This window comes from Hemiscyllium ocellatum, chromosome 36 (assembly GCF_020745735.1).
Source record: "Hemiscyllium ocellatum isolate sHemOce1 chromosome 36, sHemOce1.pat.X.cur, whole genome shotgun sequence".
Lineage (NCBI taxonomy): Eukaryota > Metazoa > Chordata > Chondrichthyes > Orectolobiformes > Hemiscylliidae > Hemiscyllium > Hemiscyllium ocellatum.
Genome location: NC_083436.1, coordinates 18619408 through 18642258, shown reverse-complemented (window position 1 = coordinate 18642258; position 22851 = coordinate 18619408). Strand labels below are relative to the sequence as shown.

At 40.7% G+C, this 22851-nt stretch overlaps 1 protein-coding gene across 3 annotated transcripts in view; it reads right to left on the bottom strand.

Moving 5' to 3' along the window:
- Positions 1-305: 305 nt before the first annotated feature.
- The window catches only part of LOC132833456 (calnexin-like), a 67455-nt gene continuing 44909 nt past the window's right edge, over positions 306-22851 (bottom strand). For all 3 annotated transcript variants that reach the window (XM_060851766.1, XM_060851765.1, XM_060851767.1), the window contains exons 11-15: positions 21119-21334; positions 18402-18521; positions 15931-16057; positions 8220-8335; positions 306-1518 (exon numbers count right to left, since the gene is read on the bottom strand). In XM_060851766.1, the coding sequence (XP_060707749.1) occupies positions 1438-1518; positions 8220-8335; positions 15931-16057; positions 18402-18521; positions 21119-21334 (660 nt within the window). In that variant the 3' untranslated portion in view covers positions 306-1437. The remainder of the gene's footprint in view (positions 1519-8219; positions 8336-15930; positions 16058-18401; positions 18522-21118; positions 21335-22851) is intronic.

Sequence of the window (22851 nt, the reverse complement as noted above, 5' to 3'; positions counted from 1 at the left end):
CTTTAAGGAAGGTTTGTTTCAGCACTTGTAAAATTAACCTTTGCTTACCTAACATGAACCACATGCAACTTTTAAGGTAGTCATTAACTGGTCAGATATAAGGAAACTTTGTAACAAGGCATTAAGGAATGGATGCAGATTGAAAACAATAAAATGTGGAAGGAATAAAAATGCATATAAAATATTGAAAGTTGTATTCAAGATGAATTTCTGCCTCAGCTCCTTATTACACAATGCCAGATTCACAAAATGTAAGTCAGTCATTCTATATAGGTGAGCAATTAATATGTAGACAACACAAAAACTTCCATTATATTAAATATTTATTTCAAAGAGCAATTGTACATTTTGCAAACATCAGTGTAAACAGGGATTATGCGAACCCAGAGTAACATTAAAACTATAAAACACCAGAAAATTCAGTACACTTCACACCATTCATCTCCTGAATTGCAGCCAATTGGTTCGTAAAATCATTCACCTCTGCATTCATAATAATGAAACTGAGACAGAAGATGACTTAGGAATGCCACTGCACTGTATTACAATTTATCAAACACACACGCACACGATAAACATCCCATCAGGGATGAGAAAAATTCTCCCAGTTAATTTGACAGTATGGAGTGCAGATCATGAGATGTTTTAAGTTGGTGGTAAACCTAAAATGCAATACAGCTATTTGTACTAAACTTGGAGAGGGCAAAAAAAAGTACACAACTTTTATGTGTACCTGAACAATATGTACAAAGAAATTCAGTGCATCTTTTTGTTTTGCTACAATACAATCTGATAAGAGACCTATTTAGGGAAGAAAACACTGGCACCAATGAGAGAAAAAAAAACTGGAGTTGTGCTAAAAGGTACATCATTTCAATTAATTTATATATGTACATTGGAATTATCTTTAGTATTGTGTTTTATCACACTGATTTCACCCTCCCTCCTCATACTGGGCAGAAACTTGAACAGAATATCAAAGTCAGTGTCATAAATATGCCAATGCTTCTTCCCTTTCAATGCAAATATCACCATATAACTGTAATTAGCTTTTATCTTCTAACATTTGTATTTTTACCCTGGTTAACAGTTGTTTCACAGAAGTTACCAAATATTTGCTACAACTTTCCTTGCAATAGTAGAAGATGCCTTCACAACTGGTCATTTGGTGTTAGGACATACTTTGATATGCCTAATGTTAAAAATCAACATCCTCAGAGTGATTTATTTTTCTTGCCAGGAAGACTAAGAGGCTTGTAAATGAAGCAGGGAAGAACAGTATGGAGGCTAAGATTAGATAGGTACTTGGAATAGAGGTTGATTTATCAGCTCAGCCACAAGCTGAGTAATCCACATGCTGTCAGGAAGTACAGAGGATGGTATGCCCACCAGGAAAAAGTGAGAATGCCTCCATTCAATAACTAACTATTAAAACATTTACTCCTTTCTCACTTTTTTCTTACGGATCAGTTTTGTAGGACAGTCACCTGAGCCAGCACCTTCATCAGCTTCTTTCATCTGAAAAGTAAAAGCAAAACCTATTATTACAAAAGGAACAGGTCTTTCTCTATCACCGAGATGCCATAATTTGAGTATTTCGTATCTTCTCCAGGCTTAACATACAGTAGCATTGGCAACAGAATCAGTAATATACCCCAAGTTTGTTTTGAAATAGCACCATGTTCAGTTTGTCACTGTTACACTCTCCATGAATGTATCCAAGCTATTAAATCTAAAGTTACATAGAGACAGGATTAGGAGAGGTTCCATCTTATTTGTTTAATTTTAACTAGTATGTAGAAAAAATATCTATAACAGACTAATCTTTCTTCATTAGTTTACAAGCCATCTGTAAGCACTGCTTAAATACATTATTTATTAGCATATATTGGCCAATATAGTTTGTAAACAAAGTTAGGATGTGTTATTACATTTGTTTCATTCTTAAAGTTTTCCATAAACACCTTATCCAAAATTATTTCTCATTTCAACCTTACAATCCCAATTTAGTACACCTTCAAAAGATAATTTCACCTTTGCCTCAAGGTCAAATATGCCTTCACCAAAGCCAGGAGGGAGAGAGGTCAGCAAACCCCTCCTGCTAACTACGTTAGCTTCTGCATCTACTTTATGTCTTCATGAGGCATTGCTCCAGTTTTCAAAACCAATAATACATCAAAATATATCTGGTTTCCAATTTATTTTTAAGAAATTAAATAGATAGTACTGTAATGTAACGTATATAGAAATCAAAGACCAATTCAGTTGGAGCAGAAGCGCAGAACAAAAACAAAAGGCCATCATAATCAGAAGTTACAACCACCTACTCAAATCCTATAAAATATTATTCTTCAGATATTTCAGGTGAGTAAACCTGAATATTTCCAGTATCAAGGCTAACTCTTATTTGGCAATACTGGAAGTATTCTTCACGCACTAAAGCCCCCATGAGCTCAATCTTAATCCATCTGCAACAGAAAACCAACTATAACTTGCAATCTGTATCAAGCAGCTAAATACAAATGGATGCTTTTTCAATTTACAGGCCCATAAATCATGGATACATTAATACCTGGATTTTAACTACAAGAAATGCATTTGATTGGAGTTCCTTACATTCAACTCACTCCTCTAATGCATGCCAATCATGGAATTAAGCCAATTTTTTTGCAATACCAAGTTGACTTGAATAGAGAAGTAGCTGATACATTAGAATAGTTGTAAGTGTTCAGCCTTTTGAACTGGCTCTGCCATCCTATTAAATCAAGTCTGATCTACCTCAACTTTATTTACTTCAAATTCCACAGCAGATGGTTGTGAATAAAAGGTATCTTGTAAAGCAGATGGCTAGAGAAAAAGCTATAAATCTGATTCCCTTTAAACGTAGACATATTTTCTTTGGAGAAAATAATTTATTCATTTGCAGTAGCTGGAACTACTATAGAAGGGTAGCAGATCAAATCAGTGTCATGATCTGAATGTTTTGAAATCCTATACTCAAAAAGCATGCAAGTTTTGAACAAAATTATTTTTAAAGAAGTTAACCACTTGAGATTTTAAAAGCTTTGATTGCGTTTCATGAATTAGAGTTTTTCCACTATTAATATATATGATTGAGAGCTGTATTAGATTGTTAGAAGCATTTTTGCATTTTCAAGTGGCTCCTGAGGTCTGCTCATGATTGATAGTGAGTGACTATGGAGGTGGCACGGCACATAGTAAGGAATATAGTGAGACTGGGGGAGAACTCTAACAGCTTCTAAAACTAGCTCGTCCAACAAGCACAAGAATTAGTGGATTTGGCCACCATCCAAAACATTGGGTTCCTTGTCGGAAGGTTATGCATATCTTCCTCTCTCCTACCACAACTTTTGATCTTTTGAAAAGATCATCTGACAGATAAGAATGCTTTGTACGATTTTGGGATACGGGTGTAATCCGACAGAGTAACTGTTATATCCAAATTAACTAACATGAGAGAATGCGTGGTTAAAAAACACTGAAGAATGGATCTCAGACATGGATAGCTACTTGTGGCCCAAAGAGCAAGGAAACATATTTTAAAGATAAGGCATCCAAAAAATACACAGAAAAAGTGACTTTAAAACAATTTGGTACTGTTGAGAAAGGGTACTAGTACAAAGTTAAAATAATTTTGTGTTATGACAATGAAAGACATTGAGGGAAAATACTTAAATATCCACTAGACGGGGACAGGTAAAGGAAAAGCTGGAGAATCTTTTAAATCCATGCATAATTTGTCGCTGCAGTTGAATGTACCACAACTAGCTAAAGTTCTCAAAAGGATGCTAGTATAGTTCCAATGTGGATTGAAAGTAAATAAAAGAAATTCAACAACTTGACAGGAGGAAAAATAAAATAAGGGGGAGTTCGCTGTCCCATTTGGAAGCCAACCCAGTGAGATGACAATACATTACTTCCTCGTACACCTACCTTATATAATATCACAGTGTTGAGTGTAATATTCTCATGCAGATTGAGGCACTTAAGCCTCAAGTGGTCAACCCCTCACTTTGTTTCTAAACCTCAAAATTAATCTTAGGTAAGACCAGCGCCTCAGAAAAATCATCTGGTCAAAATTGTCTATAAGAACAAAGACACAGAAGTAGTTCAAAAGTGAGGAGAGCGTGCCTGGTATTACTTAATATATAATATCAACTGGATTTTGTAGTTGATGGCTTTGTGATTAGTAGTTGCCTAGAGCTCTGTTCTAGTCATTTTAGATGTTATCTGTAATATTTAATCAAGGAATCAGGGAACAGAACTTGTCCTTTAGAAATAAACAGGTTCATGAGGAATTAATTGTGCGCAGTCAATATTCCCTACTCAAGGGTGGACTATTGGAAACAGAGTTTTACTGGTACTTACTGTGTAGCATGAGAGTTCATTTAACTGCAAATGCACAATAAATAACTTACCAAATTTTTAGCATATGAAAACAAATAAGTGAAGAATCACAATAGGTGGAAGCCATGATACCCTATTTAACTACTGTCATTTACCTGGCACATTATGTACTCCATTTCCAGTACATTGCTTTGGAAAATAAGAAGTTTTTGTTCTTATAAGTATTATAATGGTAAACTAACCCTCTGAGGGGGACAGACAAGGGAACAATGGTCATACTGGCATCATGAATAGCTGCTGTGGTCATTGGGAAAGAAGGTTGAGACAGGTGATTAACAACATAGATTGGCAGTTCCTAAATTAAAAGAAAGCCAACAGGTGTTGGCGGGGGAGGGGGGAGATGAAAGTGAGAGAGATCCAGGGGAATGAGCTACCACCTTAGAGTCAAAGAGATGTACAGCATGGAAATAGACCCTTCGGTCCAACCCGTCCAAGCCAACCAGATATCCCAACCCAATCTAGTCCCATCTGCTAGGACACGACCTGTTTCCCTCCAAACCCTTCCTATTCATATACTCATCCAAATGCCTCTTAAATGTTGCAATTGTACCAGCCTCCACCACATCCTCTGGCAGTTCATTCCATGCACGTACCACCCACTGCATGAAAAAGTTGCCTCTTAGGTCTCTTTTATATCTTTCCACTTTCACCCTACACCTATGCCCTCTAGTTCTGAACTCCCTGACCCAGGAAAAGGACTTTGTCCATTTATCCAATCCATGCCCCTCACAATTTTGTAAACCTCTATAAGGTCACCCCCTGTTCTCCAGAGAAATCAGCTCCAGCCTGTTCAGCCTCTCCCTATAGCTCAAATCCACCAACCCTGGCAACATCCTTGCAAATCTTTTCTGAACCCTTTCAAGTTTCACAACATCTTTCAGATAGGAAGGAGACCAGAATTGCATGCAATATTCCAACAGTGACCTAACCAATGTCCTGTGCAGCCACAACATGTCCTCCCAACTCCTGTACTCAATACTCTGACCAATAAAAGGAAAGCATACCAAATGCCTTCTTCACTATCCTATCTACCTGCGACTCCACTTTCAAGGAGCTATGAATCTGCACTCCAAGGTCTCTGTTCAGCAACACTCCCTAGGGTCTTACCAATAAGTGTAATAAGCCCTGCTAAGATTTGCTTTCCCAAAATGCAGCACCTCACATTTATCGGAATTAAACTCCATCTGCTACTTCTTAGCCCATTGGCCCATCTGGTCCTGATCCTGTTGTAATCTGAGGTACCCTCTTCGCTATCCACTACACCTCCAATTTTGGTGTCATCTGCAAACTTAATAACTGTACCTCTTGCGCTCGCATCCAAATCATTTTTGTAAATGACAAAAAGTACAGGACCCAGCACCGATCTTTGTGGCACTCCACTGGTCACAGGCCTCCAGTCTAAAAAACAACACTCCACCACCACCCTCTGTCTTCTACCTTTGATCCAGTTCTGTATCGAAATGGCTAGTTCTCCCTGTATTCCATGAGATCTAACCTTGCTAATCAGTCTCCCACGGGGAACCTTGTCGAACGCCTTATTGAAGTCCACATAGATCACATCCACTGCTCTGCCCTCATCAATTCTCTCTGTTACTTCTTCAAAAAACTCAATCAAGTTTGTGAGACATGATTTCCCACACACAAAGCCATGTTGACTATCCCGAATCAGTCCTTGCCTTTCCAAATATATGTACATCCTGTCCCTCAGGATTCCCTCCAACAACTTGCCAACACCGAGGTCAGGCTCACCGGTTTATAGTTCCCTTCTTAAACAGTGGCACCACGTTTGCCAACCTCCAGTCTTCTGGCATCTCACCTGTGACTATCGATGATACAAATATCTCAGCAAGAGGCCCAACAATCACTTCTCTAGCTTACCCCATCAGCTGAAAAGTGAAAACTGTTCTACCAAAAATTATCACTAATGATTTCAAGGCATCAGCAATGAACACTAACACTTCAAAACTGCTGTCCTTGGCCCTCCATTCTGCAGAACAATTTTAGGATCGATGTGCTTTCATCTGTTAGGAGTTGAATATTTTCTTTGTCTAAATGAATACTGCATCTTTGCTAAAACTCTGCTTAACAAATTTAATACACTTTCTGAAAATTGCTTACAAATTGTCAACTGCCGATATTGAATAACTCAGATCACAAGCCCTTCCAAAGTCAAGAAAGAAATAGGAACCAAGACCCACCCTTGAACCTGATATTTCTCATTTTTGTGGAAACCAGAATGGGGCAGTCTGGAGTTTCTGGAAACAGCTGGATATGTAAATGTTTGCCTTCCTCCAATGAAATTCGATTGTGGTGTCCCCTTTACTTGGAACCTTGAGTGTGAAGATTAAATCAAGGAAGTGCACGTCTGTTCTTGGTTCATTTCTTTTGGAAGTCCAGCATATTCTTTTGGAGAGCTGAGGTACTTACAGGGTAAGGGGTCAGATATCCTTTGGGGGATGTGTCAGGTGTTCTTTGGGACTATTTGCTGTGGGGACTAAGTTGGCATGGGATAAGAGAAGCCATAGAGGTTGGGTAGGTAATGAATAGGCTATAAAGGGGCATGGCAGATGGTAAATTACCATTGGAATGGCATGGAGAGTATGTGAGATAAGCAGATGATGCAGAGTCAAAACTGTGGTGCTGGAAAACAACAGCAGGTCAGGCAGCATCTGAGGAGCAGGAAAATCGATATTTCGGGCAAAAGAGGAAGGGCTTTTGCCCAAAACGCGATTTTCCTGCTCCTCTGTTGCGACCTGACCTGTTTGCTTTTCCAACACCACACTCTCTACTTTAATCTCCAGCATCTACAATCTTCACTTTCACCTTGATGATGCGGTGTCTAGGGATAAGAGAGAGAGTGAGCAGGAAGAATTCTTCATCAAGACAGCAGTGGAGTAGCTGGAATGAGCCCAGGGGCAGTCTAGTCCAGTCAGCTTTTGCTCCTGTCTTATTTCTTGGTTTTCTTTTCTTTAGAGAGTGTGCAGAGTGGCAGGTGAGGGAGGAGGCCTCTGACATTGGCAACACTGGGACAAGCTGGATATGGCTCCAACCCTGCCTGAGATTTCCCAACAAGCGAGAAGCAGGTTCTGGCTTTCCCTGAGCTCAGGAGGTGTTAGCTGAACTGTGTGGACTTTGTCTTAATAATTTTAAAGAAGTAAAATTATACATAACTTCTGTCACTGATGTAGGCACCATGGTGGGGCAAATTATGAAACTTTGCTATATTTTTCATGTAGAAGTGCACATAGCAATATATAAAGGAGGAATCTTTACTTTTAAAGATCAACCACAATGCTGGAGCACTCAGGCAAAAATCCAGCACCAATTGGACTGAAAACCAGAACAGCTAGCAAATCATTTTTAAAGTGGCATTTACATAGCAAAGATTTCTTCCACCTCTGCACAGCCGATGCAAAAACAAAAATTGGGACCCAGAAAACTTAGGTTGACCTTCTAACAAGTCTGTCTTAGTGCACCTCCATCCTGTAACCTCTGGACTGCTCCCATAGTCTATGGCTCTGAGCCTATCCTATCTTCATGCCCCCAGAGTGAAAATTAGGTCCAGTGGGGACCCTTTAACCAATGTATGTAGGTTGAATCAGGAAACTTCCTGACTTGGGTCATGTTGAGAGCAAGAATCCAATTCTACATTTCCTTCAGTGTGCTCTACAGACAGCTACAAAATCAAGTAGTTTTATAGTTTGCCTAAAGATTTAAAACAAAAAGACTTAGTTATTAATGCAAAGCCTAGTATGCTTAAAATGAGAACATTCATTGAAACAATGACTAACCTCATCCTCTGAAGCTGATTTTGACTTACTGCCCTCTTCATCTTCCTCTTCATCGTCGTCCTCTTCTTGACTGCCTTCTCCAATGTTTTCATCATCTCCACTTGCTTTCTCATTTTCTACATTAAAAAAAAGTTTAAAAACCAGCAGACAGGCATGATGAATATCTACTAAAAATAATACAAAATGCATTGAAAAACTAATGAAATATTGGTTTTTATCTCACGATGCCCCGAGTATGAAGTGGAGAAAGTTATGTCTCTTGGACAAAATCCATCTGAACTGCTACATTCCATTTAGACTTCGTACATCAAAAAAGGACGGAGGAATAATACTGATTTACAAGAATGAATCCAGGATTGAGGGGGTTAGGCAATGTGTAGTTGCATACACTTAGCCAGTACGTGAGTATAGTAGAGTGTTCAACATCAACCACAATGTTGGAGTCCCAAGGCAAAAATCTAGCCCCAACTGGATTGAAAACCAGAACAGCAGGTAATCATTTTTAAGTGGCATTTGCAGAGCCAAGATCTCTTTCACCTCTGCACAGCCAATGCAGGAACAAAAACTGGGAGCCAGAAAATCTAGGGTTAGGGAGAGCTGGGGAAAGACTTAAAAGGGACCGAAGGGGCAACATTTTCACATAAAAAGGTGGTGCATTTATGGAATGAGCTGCCAGAAAAAGTGGTGGAGGCTGGTACAATTACAACATTTAAAAGGAATCTGGAGGAGTACATGAATAAGGAGGATTTAGACGGATATGGGCCAAGCGGTTGCAAATGGGACTAGATTAATTCAGGATATCTGGTTGGCATGGATGAGTTGGACTGAAGGGTCTGTTTCTGTGCTGCACAACTCTATGACTAATGACAAAAATTATTTTGTCATGTGGAAGAATCAAGAGGCAGGGGAGTATTATCTTGAAATTAAAGCCATACCTTACAGCAGTGAAATCAGGAAGCATTTTTTCCCAAAAAAGGATAGTAGAAGCATGTATTATTAATCTGGCAAAATGCTGAGTTTAGGACTATTGAAGCTTTCGAATCAGAGAAACAGGGAATATAGAGCAAAGGTGGGAGAATAGAGTTACCATAGTCAGCTGTGATCTGTCTGAATGGCAGGACAAGCTCAATGGTCATAGCCAGTTCATGAAGTACATACATACACAAACAAACAAATCACATGAAAATAAAAACTACAAAAAGAAAAGAACTGAGAACGATCATTTCCAAATAATGTCAGAATTGCGCTGGAGGAGAAAAAAAAACTCTTAAAATGAGGATGGGATGTGTAGGAACTAGACAGGACCTCCTCAAAATATTTTAAGCAGATAATCTAGACTCTAAATTTTTCTTATTCTTAAAGGCAAGCGTGAGGTGCTCGATCCAGATGCAATGTGACTGGGTGATTGGTCAAACTACTCTATGTTAAGCAAAACACATTTATTTAAAAACTAAAATACAACTGAAGGAAGAGGAACTTAGACTAACAACTCTATTGGAAAACTTAACAGGACAATAGATACAGTAAGTATTACTGATTACTCAAGGGAGACTGATTAGCAACGTTAGATCTCATGGAATACAGGGAGAACAAGCTATTTGCATACAGAAGTGGATCAAAAGGTAGAAGACAGAAGGTGGTGGGGAGGGTTGTTTTTCAGACTGGAGGCCCGTGACCAGTGGAGCGCCACAAGGATCGGTGCTGTGCCCTCTACTTTTTGTCATTTACATAAATGATTTGGATGCGAGCATAAGAGGTACAGTTAGTAAGTTTGCAGATGACACCAAAATTGGAGGTGTGGTGGACAGCGAAGAGGGTTACCTCAGATTACAACAGGATCTGGACCAGATGGGCCAATGGGCTGAGAAGTGGCAGGTGGAGTTTAGTTCTGATAAATGAGAGGTGCTGCAGTTTGGGAAAGCAAATCTTAGCAGGACTTATACACTTAATGGTAAGGTCCTAGAGAGTGTTGCTGAACAAAGAGACCTTGGAGTGCAGGTTCATAGATCCTTGAAAGTGGAGTCACAGGTGGATAGAATAGTGAAGAACACCGTTTGGTATGCTTCCTTTATTGATCAAAGTATTGAGTATAGGAGTTGGGAGGTCATGTTGCGGCTGTATAGGACATTGGTTAGGCCACTGTTGGAATATTGCTTGCAATTCTGGTTTTTTCCTATCAGTAAGATGTTGTGAAACTTGAAAGGGCTCAGAAAAGATTTACAAGAATGTTGCCAGGTTGGTGGATCTGAGCTACAGGGAGAGGGCTGAACAGGCTAGGGCTGTTGGAGCGTCAGAGGCTGAGGGGTGACCTTATAGAGGTTTACAAAATTATGAGGGGCACGGATAGGATAAATGGACAGAGTCTTTTCCCGGGGCTCGGGGAGTCCAGAACTACAGGGCATAGGTTTAGGGTGAGAAGGAAAAGATATAAAAGAGACCTCAGGGGCAACTTTTTCACAGAGTGTGGTACGTGCATGGAATGAGCTGCCAGGGGAGGCTGGTACAATTGCAACATTTAAGAGGCATTTGGATGGGTATATGAATAGGAAGGGTTTGAAGGGATATGGGCTGGGTGCTGGCAGGTGGGACTAGATTGGGTTGGGATATCTGGTCGGCATGGACGGGTTGGACCGAAGGGTCTATTTCCATGCTGTACATCTCCAGGACTCTATGACTCTAAAAGATTTACAAAGATGTTGTCAGGGTTGGAGGATTTGAGCTAAGGAAGAGATTGAATTGGCTGGGGTGGTTTTCCCTGGAGCATTGGAGGCTGAGGGGTGAGCTTACAGAGGTTTATAAAATCATGAGGGGCATGGATAGGATAAGTGGATAGATGGCAGTAGTCCAGAACTAGAGGGCATTGGTTTAAGGTGAGGGGGAAGATATAAAGGAGACCTAAGAGGCAACATTTTCACGCAGAGGGTGATACATGTATGGAATGTGCTGCCAGCGGAAGTGGAGGAGACTAGTACGATTGCAACATTTAAAAAGGCATCTGGATGGGTATATGAATAGGAAGGGTTTGGAGGGATATGGGCCAGGTGCTGGCAAGCAGGACTAGATTGGTTTGGGATATCTGGTCGGCATGGACGAGTTGGATTGAAGGGTCTGTTTCCATCCTGTACATCCCTATGACTCTATAACTGTTCCAATATGGTTTCATCCCATAAATACACCCCTTGGAAAAAGGGAAATTCAGACAGACTCTCACATGCAGTTCTCTCATTCAGGAGAAAATTCAGAGAGAGTAGTAGCCAGGAAACATTCATTGAAGTTTCCAACTCTGTTGAGACCCCAATAGCTTCTGCTTCAAGCTAAAACTAACAACCCAGAAATCTTGATCTGTCAGAGCTAGCCACATCCAATCAGTCTGTTTTAAACAAAAAACATTAAGGCTTCCCAAGCTGTTTACTCTAGTGGTTCTGGTAGACTGCTAAGCGCGTCTGCCTTATAGCCTCATGTAAAAAAACCACCAGGACAAAAAAAAATTATTTATTTAAGTAACAGCATTGTCACAGATATTAGTATACTTTAGGTTTCTGAAATTCTTCTCATTCTGAGACATTTAAACAATTTATTCTAAACATGAGCTAAGAGAAGACAAAATGCATAGCTGAAATACCAAGATTGTTTTACTGCATGCCTTTTATCTGGAACTGGCCAGGACCGTTTTACAATACCTCAAGGATAATAGGGGCAGAATCAGCTGACAAATTCAAAACAGGAATCAGACCTATATTTGTGAAGAAACAGCTGAGACATGATATCTTTTGAATTTTGGAATTATTTAGTTGCTTCTTCCCAGTTCAACATTTCCTCTGTTCTTAATTAAAACTGTGAAAGCAAATCACAGCTATATTGCCCAAATCCAAAATACTCCAGTACCAAATTACCAGATTTTAAAAAACCTATAAGGATGGACTCAGGGTTCAAACTATGGGCAGTGAAAGGATTTTCTAGTTTGGGAGACATGTTTGATATCTTTTGAGTATCTGGGCAGATACGGGTTGCCCAGCAGAGACCTTTTCCGTTTTTTTTTCAGGTTAGGGATTTCATCCAGAAGACGACTATGCTTTTCACTAAGCCCTTTAAGCCCAATAGAGAGAGGATGTTGCAACGTTCCACAAGCACCCTTTCGGTTAGTGCCCTCTTTCGCCTGTTGGGTAGCAGGACCTGGCATGATATCAACCAGTTATGAGAGGTCTGGGAGCAAGAGCTGGGAGTGGAGATCTCTTCTGAAACATGGGAGAACATATGGCAGAATACTCAAAAGATCTCAATCTGTAACAGGATATGTGCTATGCAGTTAAAAATTCTGCACAGGGCTTATCTGGCACCAGACTGTCTGGCAAAGTTTAAAAAAGGGGCATCTTCAGTGTGCCCCAAATGTAAAATAAGTGTAGGTACTCTTACCCATTGCTTCTGGACATGCCATAGGCTCCGTCTTTATTGGAGTGCTGTGGCGGGAGAGATAGGGAGGGTATTGAGGACTGAAGTCAAAGTAAACCCAATATCTCTCCTCTTAGGTCTACCGAATTTACCATCTTTAGATGGGCATGGGAAGAATCGATTTAATATTCTTGCACACTGTGCATTGAAGAATATTCTGATGAATTGGGTGTCTGAGAACCCACCGGGCTTGCTGGGATGGCAGAAATTAATTATGGAGCACATTCCCTTGGACTTTTTCACAAACCTGGTGCACCACACAACAGACAATTTTTATAAGACCTGGCAGCCCTACTTGAGTTATTTGGATACAGATTAATCAGTTATCTTAACTAGGGTGTTTGTTTAACCACGATGATTAGATTTGTCAAGCCCTGGGCCCTGGAGGGGGGGGGGGGGGGGGGGGGGGGGGTCTCCCGAGTTAATACGGGTATGTATACAATGCTCCCGTTCCTTTGTTTGGGAGCCTTGCACCAAACATAGCTGTTCTGTATTTTATATATTTTTTTGCTTTTTTTGTTGGTGTTGCTTTGTACAGTGTTAGGGTTTGCTTTGTATTATACAGTAGGTTAGTAATTAGTAGATAGTAGTTGTATTATAATGTGTTTTTTTTCTTATTATACTGATATTTGATCGATTGTTTTTTTACAAACGTATAAAATTATTGAAAAGTTAAAAAAATTGCTAATAAATATATTTACAAAAAAAAAACCATGAGATTGAATGAAAGAAGTTGCTGGAGACACCCAGCAGGTTGGCTATAATCTGTGAGCAGAGAAACAAAGTTAAAGTTAAAGATCTAGATCTTCAGAAGGTGGAATAGTTTTTGGATCCGGAATCCATAAATAGCTACTCACTATCTAGTCAATAAGATAAAAGTATTTTCATTTTCACATGTTGTGTGCTGTTTTCTACTTCCTTTTATCTATTTTTCTTTAAGAATTACTGGACATTGATTTAAGCTGACTGACAAAAGAAGCGATGGTGATGAGGAAAAGATTTTATACAGCCTGTCATTAGAATTCACAAGATGGTGGACATAGGTTCAAGTGAAGCCTTGAGAACTGAATAATATTCTGAAGCAAAACAAAACTCAGGATTACCAGGAAGAGGAAATGCAGTGGGACATATTGACTAGCTCTTCTGGACAGCCAGCTTGAATGGCCTCCTTCTTTGCTACAACCACGATTTTGTTCTTAGTTAGGAACTTTCATACTTATTTGCAATAATTAAAAAAGTTTTTAAAAAGGCTCAACACCTATTCATTCACAGTTGCAAAATTATTTTAAAATGAACAAAAAATTAGGTAACAGAGCCCATATATGTAGATACAGTTGGAGGGAAGCTTAGGATGAGAATACCAGTGTAGGACCAGGAGCACTGAAAGTACAGCCATCAATGTTAGGGCTAAACAAACATGAGACACATATGATTACATAGAGGAACACAAAGACCTTTGGGTGGGGGAAGCTGGGGGAGTTATTCAAGGCCTCGTGGTGATTACAGGTATAAGAATTTTAAGTTTAAAGTGCTTTATTTTAAAAAAAAGCTAATTCTGTTGGCAAAGGTGTAATTAATGATTAGGGTTTGGTTTGAGTTCAGATATGGCAGAAGGGCTTTGGATGAGTTTAAGGTTGAAGGAGGGTGTGGGTTTGAAAGACAGACAAGAGAAAAAATTGGAAAAAGATACCATAAGGTTAAATTCAGTAGCAGTTCAGTTGAGGCAAGGGTGAAGACAGGAAATAATACTGAAATGACCTTTGTAATAGTTAAGTTGTAGCAGAAGGTCAGTTCGGATAGGAAGTACAAGTTGCAAACAAAAAAACAAAGTTGAGTCATCTGTTTCAATCTAAGATGATGGCCATGGATGGGTACAGATTAATGGTGTGAATCAAAGGTAATAGTTTTGTTGTTTCCAATCTTCAACCAGAATAAGTTGCTGTTCATCACGAATCAACGTGAAACAAGTAATCTCACAACACAGAAGCAGTGGAAACATAGATCAGTGAGGTGAATTTTAATTTATTTGGCTGTCAGTTTCGCTGGGTTAAAGTCATTACTGCATCTCAGCACATTAACTAACTACCCTGCTCATACAAAGCCACTACTACTTTCATCTCCCTTAATACCTACCTCTCTCATTTAAGGAGAAAAAGCCCCCATAAAGGCAGAAAGAGTCAAAGCAGGGAGTGTGCTGCTGGAGATTTGATTCCCCACACTTGAGGATTTTGATTGTGACCAGCCCAAGTGACTGACTGACTGTTGCCAAACCCTTGACTGGTTTTGGAAGCTGCTCTTAGCTTTCACTGAGAGCCTCCTGTCACAGTAAGTTAACTTCCTTGACTTGATCAAGGCCTGATGACAACAACGATAAGCTTCCTGGCTTTGTAATTGTACGAAACAGAACAGTAGTTCAGCAATACTCCGAGACCCAGGTATTTCTAGCTGAGGGGATAAGGTACAAAAAGGCAAGCCAAGGCAGAGATGATGCGAGTATCCAAGTAGACTCAAAAGGAGCCGGCACAGATAAAATGGGTCAAATGGCGTCCTCTACTGTAAAATCCCATGATTCTCAGTGGGTGCCAAGAGAGCGAGTTGACGTTGGAGATGCAGTCTGTCCAGTTCATAAACTTGGTGTTTGTCTCTGAGTGCAAAGTATTCGTGCTACAGCCTTACAAATGATGGTTGCTTTTGCACCTACAGGTGCATGTACTGTAAATGGGTTAGAAGGTGTCATGAGGGCTCTTTGATGCTGTCACATGGTGGATGCTAATGTCTGTGTTGTGGGTGTATCATCAGTGTTTGAAGTCTGCTTTGAGAAGTTGGTGCCTGGTACTCAACATAGAAGCCCTTTGGAGAAAGTTAAAAGCCACCAAGTACCTGCTGAATTTCAATTTAGAAATCTTTAGCATTTAGTTTGCTTGCAGCAATGATAGAAATGCAATGTATGATAGAAAGCTGTATACCAATGAGGTGATTCGCAGTTAATAAAGTCATTAATAAGCAATAATCCTACTTAATAGATAATGCACCACTGTCTAGCCTCAACACCTGGAACTTAGTTAAAACATGCAGCGAGTTGTTCCTAATGTTGAGATAAATCTCACATGACTGCGTTACATTTGTCATCTTAGCCCTTATCATTTAAGCCTCTATAATATTCCAGCAGTTCATTATGACTACATTTTGTATTAGGAATCCTTTCAGAAATTATTCCCCTTCAAATAATTTAAAGAGAGAAGACAAGATACCGTTCTTATACCTTTTGCAAGATTACATTCTTTCTTGTCATCAATCACGTCTTCCTGCTCATCTTCCTGATTTAGTTCTTCTCTGACATCAGGCTGTACAGCATCTGTTTTCTTATAAGCAGCTGCATCATCAGTTTTCTAAAAGAATTGTAAAATTTATTTACAGTTCCATAGTTCTTCTGTTATTAAGGTCAATCTTAAAAACCTATTTCTTGAAGATTCCAGTTCAGAGTCATCAGTAATTTTTGCCTCCTATACCTTCTACTTCAGAGCTGTCAACCACGATTACAGATATTCCTGGGGGTTTCATTGCAAGATTTTTTGTTTCCAATCACCTTACCATACATCAGTTTTGACCAGCAAAAATAGCTAACCAGATGAAATGTGTTCAAAGATAATTAAACAAAAAACAAAATTTGTTTTATTGGTTCTTTGGTCACAAGAAAATTTAGGAGGACTGGCAAACCTCCTGTCTACCTATAATAGAATTAAAAACTCCCAACAAACTGAATAAGTAGGAAAAAGATTCTAAAAAAGAATTGGCAGTGGGAACATGGTTGCAGGTTAGGAGGGCGGTGCTGAGTTGAGGGAACCGACTGAGACAAGGTGGGGGGAGGGGAAAATGAGGAAACTGGAGAAGTCTGAGTTCATTCCTTGTGGTTGGAGGGTTCCCAGGCGGAAAATGAGGCACTCCTCCTCCAGCTGTCGTGTTGTTATGTTCTGCCGGTGGAGGAGTCCAAGGACCTGCATGTCCTTGGTGGAGTGGGAAGGAGAGTTAAAGTGTTGAGCCACGGGGTGGTTTGGGTTGGTTGGTCCGAGCATCCCAGAGGTGTTCTCTGAAGTGTTCCGCAAGTAGGCGGCCCGTCTCCCCAATATAGAGGAGGCCACATCGGGTGCAGCGGATGCAATAGATGATGTGTGTGGAGGTACAGGTGAACTTGTGGCGGATATGGAAAGATCCCTTGGGGCCTTGGAGGGAAGTGAGGGAGGAGGTGTGGGCGCAAGTTTTACATTTCCTGCGGTTGCAGGGGAAGGTGCCAGGAGATGTAAAACTTGCGCCCACACCTCCTCCCTCACTTCCCTCCAAGGCCCCAAGGGATCTTTCCATATCCGCCACAAGTTCACCTGTACCTCCACACACATCATCTATTGCATCCACTGCACCCGATGTGGCCTCCTCTATATTGGGGAGACGGGCCGCCTACTTGCGGAACGCTTCAGAGAACACCTCTGGGACGCCCGGACCAACCAACCCAAACCACCCCGTGGCTCAACACTTTAACTCCCCCTCCCACTCCACCGAGGACATGCAGGTCCTTGGACTCCTCCACCGGCAGAACATAACAACACGACGGCTGGAGGAGGAGCGCCTCATTTTCCGCCTGGGAACCCTCCAACCACAAGGAATGAACTCAGATTTCTCCAGTTTCCTCATTTTCCCCTCCCCCCACCTTGTCTCAGTCGGTTCCCTCAACTCAGCACTGCCCTCCTAACCTGCAATCTTCTTCCTGACCTCTCCGCCCCCACCCCACTCCGGCCTATCACCCTCACCTTGACCTCCTTCCACCTATCACATCTCTATCGCCCCTCCCCCAAGTCCCTCCTCCCTACCTTTTATCTTAGCCTGCTTGGCACACTCTCCTCATTCCTGATGAAGGGCTTATGCCCGAAACGTCGAATTTCCTATTCCTTGGATGCTGCCTAACCTGCTGTGCTTTAACCAGCAACACATCTTTAGCTGTGATTTCCAGCATCTGCAGACCTCATTTTTTACCCAGTAGGAACATGGTCTGATATTTCTTCCTTAAACTCAATGGGAAGAATTTCTCAGACAGTGAATTTTCTGCTCTTGGAGGTAGCAAGTTTAGAGGCAGAAAAATGACTTAAACTGACAAGGTGGTGATGTATTCAAATTTAGAACATCTTCACTACAATTATATACTGGGAGAGAAGGCCCATCTCATCCCACTATCAACTGAAGCCCCTGATGCCTCAATAAAATTCAGCATCAGTACTTCCGTACCCAGACCAAATTCAGCATTATCCAGAGATCAAAGATGGGAGCATCATAACCTATAAAGCTGAATATAGACAAGTACTCAAAGAGCCACTGAAAGCTCAAGTTCAAGTCCTACCTATTCCAAAGGTGCTATAGCATGTCTGGCAGGTTGACTTGAAAATGCATTGCTCTTGGTGAAATAATTGTGACTGTACTTCAAGTCCCAGCTGCTCCAGAAATGCATAATAGCATACCAATGAGAAAATTTAAGAGAAAAAAAATGGGTTTCCAGCATGTGATGTCTATCAATACCAGTGAGGTAACAGTAGGCACAATGGGGTCTTTTATGGTGTGGTTGTAGTGTCCTAACTCTGAGTCAGAAGGCTCAGGGGTCAAGTCTCACTTTCTGCAGGTGGTGTATAATAACATCTCTGAAGAGAATGATTAAAAAAAATCAAGTAAACCTTTCATGCATTTTCTTACCTTGCTTGGCCAGCAGAACAGTACAATTAGCCCTAAAGGTAAAACAGCTGTCAGGATGTAAATAATCCAAAGCCAGGGACGCTCTTCTGCAGCAATTGTCAACTGACCCAAGACACCAGGCTGAAAAGAGAGAAGGATGAACCTCATAAATGATGTCAAATAATCTTCATTCTGATACACACAAGGACTTCTGCTGTACTGGAAATCTCAACAACATGATGGACAAACAACACCATGAAATAAACACAGAATTTGTTTGATTGCATCAAGAGATATGGTCAGATTAATTAAGTTTGAATTAAATTTAGCTTTAAAATTGATTTATTAGTAGAATGTTCTTAAAATTCTTGTCAGCAGAATGGATGTTGGGAGACAGGAGAAAGAAACAGGAGACATATGCTGTATGGGACAGGGAACAAAGGAAAATGAAACCCATAAAAATGGGGAAAATAAATCCCTTAAAATTTTAATTAAAATACAAATTGATTTCTTATAGTTATTATTATAGTAAAACCATATTGGATTAAAAAAAAGCTTTAAGATTGGACTTCTATTTTTGAGTTTAAAACACCATAAAAACATGGGAGCAGAGATAGACGATTAAGTCTCTGTCACAGAATAAGATGTCCCACTTTCCTGTCATTTCCTTGTAACCACAGATTCCCTCAATGTTTAAAAACTGTTAGTGACACAGGACTGCAGAGGCTGGGTTATGTATGTTTAAGACTGAAATAAAGACCTCTATAGTTTCACTAGTCTCCAAGAGAAGAAATCCCTCCTCGACACTGGATACAGACAACCCCTGGTTCTGAGATTGCACTTGACTCTATGAGAAACAACAATTTCTCTACACCCTGTCAAGTCTCCTAAAAAATTTGTATACTTCAATAAAAGGTTCCTCTCATTCTTCTAAATGCCAATGAGACCAGGCCCAACCTACTCAAATTATTCTCTGAAGACAATCTCTCTAGCCAAAAATATAAAGGAGGATAGTAAAGGCATTTTTAGGTATGCAAAAAGAAAAAAAAAAGGTTAAGACTAAAATTGGATCCTTGAAGACAGAAACAGGTGAATTTATTACGGGGAACAAAGAAATGGCAGAAGAGTTGAGTTGGTACTTTAGATCTGGAAAAAGCACAGCAGGTCAGTTAGAATCTGAGGAGGAGGAGAGTTGACGTTTTGGGCAGAACCCTTCATCAGACTTATCATATTACCCATTCATAGCGATTGCACCATTTTTTAAAAAAATGGCCTCACTGGATGATCCTTCCAAGATGTCCTCCTTAATACAACTGTAACATTCTCCTTAATCAGTTATGCAATTTATCAACCCTTTTTACTTGCCTCTCAGTCTTGCCTGAAACATCTAAATCCTGTAGCGTTGAAATCTCTGTCCTGTCCATCTTTGAAGGAAGTTTCTGTAATGACTACCACATAGGAGTCCCACGCACTAATCTAAGCTTTAAGCTCATCAGCTTTACCAGTTATGCTCCTTGCATTAAATTAAATACATGTTAGACTGCCAATCTCGCCATGTTCATTAATCTGGCCCTGACTGTTCTTCTTGTTAAACTTTAAGTAATAAGGACCTTCTGCTCAAATCACTCCACATGCTGACCTATTGTTCCATTTCCCACTCCCCTGCCTCACAATAAACCCTACTGAATGGCACTAACAAACCTCCCTGCACGGATATTGGGGCCCCTCCAATTTATGTGCAACCTCTCCTTTTGTAGATGTCCTAGTTGTATTGGAAGAGATCCCAGTATTCCAGATACTTGAAGCCCTCCCTCCTACACTAGCTCTACAGTAATGCATTAATCTGTATTAACATACCATTTCTGGACTCACTAGCACAGGGAGTAAGCTTAAGACTACAATCCTAGAGGTCCCAATTTTCAACTTCTTTCCTAAACTCCCTAAATTACCCTTGCAATACCTTATCTGCCTATATTGATCATGCCAATATGGACGATGACCACTGGCTGTTCACTTTTCCCCTTCAGAATGACCTGCATCAAGGAGGCAACAGACCACCTTGAACTCGCACTCATGACCACAGAAACACCCACTAGTGTCCCCGATTATACATTCCCCTATCACTCCTGCTTGCCTACACTTCGATCCGCCCTGCTATTCAACAGAGCCAACTGTGATGCCACTAACCTGGCTGCTGCTGCTTCTTTCCCAAGAGGCCACCCTCCATCACCATCACCCGCCCCCAACAAACAGCTTCCTAAATGGTATATCTCTCAGAGACTGGAATGGCCACAGGCCTCCTGCACTGCCAGTCCATGCTTACTAGTCCTCCAGGTAGTCATCTAATGCATTTCTGTCTATGTAGCCCTTATCTGTAACCAACTCTAAACGTGTCATCCATGACATTCTCAGCATCATGGATGCATCATAGCAAGTCCACCTGCAGCTCCAGCTAGTGCATGTGGCAAATCAGGGCCTGCAGCTGAGTGCACTTTCTACATACATGGTCACCATGGACACTAGAAATGTCCCTTAATCCCCACATGTTGTGTGAAGAGCATTCTACAGGGCCAAGTTCTCCTGTCACTCTGAATCTGAGCAAATACATACAGTAAACTCCAAACCAGTTACCCAACCATAACCATTTCTTACCAGAAACAGAAACAAATGGGAGAGGAAGCAAGTTAATTTTTTCAAAGTAAAACATACCTCTTTAATTACATCGAGATGTTTCATACCTCATTTGCGGTCGCTACCATTTTCTTCAACCTCCAGCCATCTGCTGCCCACTGGTCAGATACTTCCTTCTCAGTACAGATGATAAAGTTATCAAACAAGATATCAGAAGACATGGACCACAGTTCTAGACCAACAGCAACGATTGGAGTCATTCTGTAAGGTTCTAAATCTTGAAAATAATTAGGATTTGCAATTTTCCTTGGATTCCATACACCCTGCATATAAAAGGAGACAGACAAATAAAGGCCATCGAAAATACACTTCCCTCTCCTTCCAAACTTATTTTGCAGTATTAATAGTGGGCTTCTTTTCATTATGTTCCTCAGAATAGTGAAACACATTATTTCTGCAGAAGCTTAGGGAGGGAGGAAGGAAATCCAATTTGCTTTACACATGCTTCAGATGCAATTCCAACCTGAACTAGGAGACTTTAAAAGTAGTTGTTCGAATGGAAAACTCAGAAATATTAGTTCCCTTTTCTTTCATGCTGTTAATTTCTCTCTATACATATATAATAAAGGGTAAAACCTTACTTTTGTTTTGGTTGTGTCAGCTTCTTTGAGGGTCCTTTTGTAAGGGAGTTTCTTGCAGCAAGTTCTAGCCAGTTTGCTTGCTGATCTTACAAAGATACACCACCGTTTTGCCATGGTATCCTTTTGCCGGATTCTAGCCTCATTGTACCATTACCCAATTCTCAAAAAAATTGCCACCACCAGAATATCTGAAGATTGACTGCCATCTGTAATGCTGGCACAATTTTTAAAAAGGTCATCATAACATCAGAAGCAATTACAGCTACCATGTGTGGTTCCTGACAAGGAAAGTTTGCCTCCCCACTCTGAAGCAGAGACCTGGAGGTTTTGTTGGATAAGGTGGTGCACAGGCAGAATGTTCTCTTACCTCAGGACCAGTAATGATGGGCATGATATTAAACCATGTCAGGCTGGCCTGAAGTTGCCACTATGCCATATCAGCCATCTACCGCATTGTAGGGAGATCAATGCTCTTCTCCACTCTGCTAGCATAAATGCACACTTTGTTTTTGATGCTCTCACTATTTCTGCTGTTGTAATCATCTCACACAAAGGTTCATACTCTATCAGTCTCATTTTGCTGTAGCATATTCCTTTGCTCGCTCTCGCCCACCCAACCTGATATGCATGCATTGTAATCCTACATGTCCTTTGCATTGCCCACCTCCACCAGAACAAACAGCTCTGACGCCAACTTTCATCTCTGGTAATATCTGTGTGTCTTTCATTCCAGGATGAAATATAGAGCATGACTGAAAGAGTTTAGACAGTTAGTGGGTGGCTGGGCACATGACCTCTCACCTCTTCAGGAGTCTATCCTGACTCTGACTGCTCCAAGCGGCCTAGAACAAGCCCTCAGACTGACAATGAAGGTTGTCCTCACCAAACAAAGCCTATTTTCCATGACTTGGCAGAGGACTGCTGACAACCAAAGTAAGTTTCTTGCTTGGCAATAAGACAGTACTGAGAGCCAGCCTTCTCTGCCTTCAGGGTTAAAGTGCAAAAAGGCAAGGCAGGGATGCAATGATTATCCAGGAAGGCTCACAGTGAGCGAGCACTAAGACAGAAAGTGAACAAGCTGTGGATACAGCCTGGTCTGTCCATGAAATGGGTGCATGTCCCTGAACACAAACTGTCCTTGCTGCAGCATTCGAATGATATTTACTGTTTCACCCCGAGCAGTCAAATTTAGTTATTTC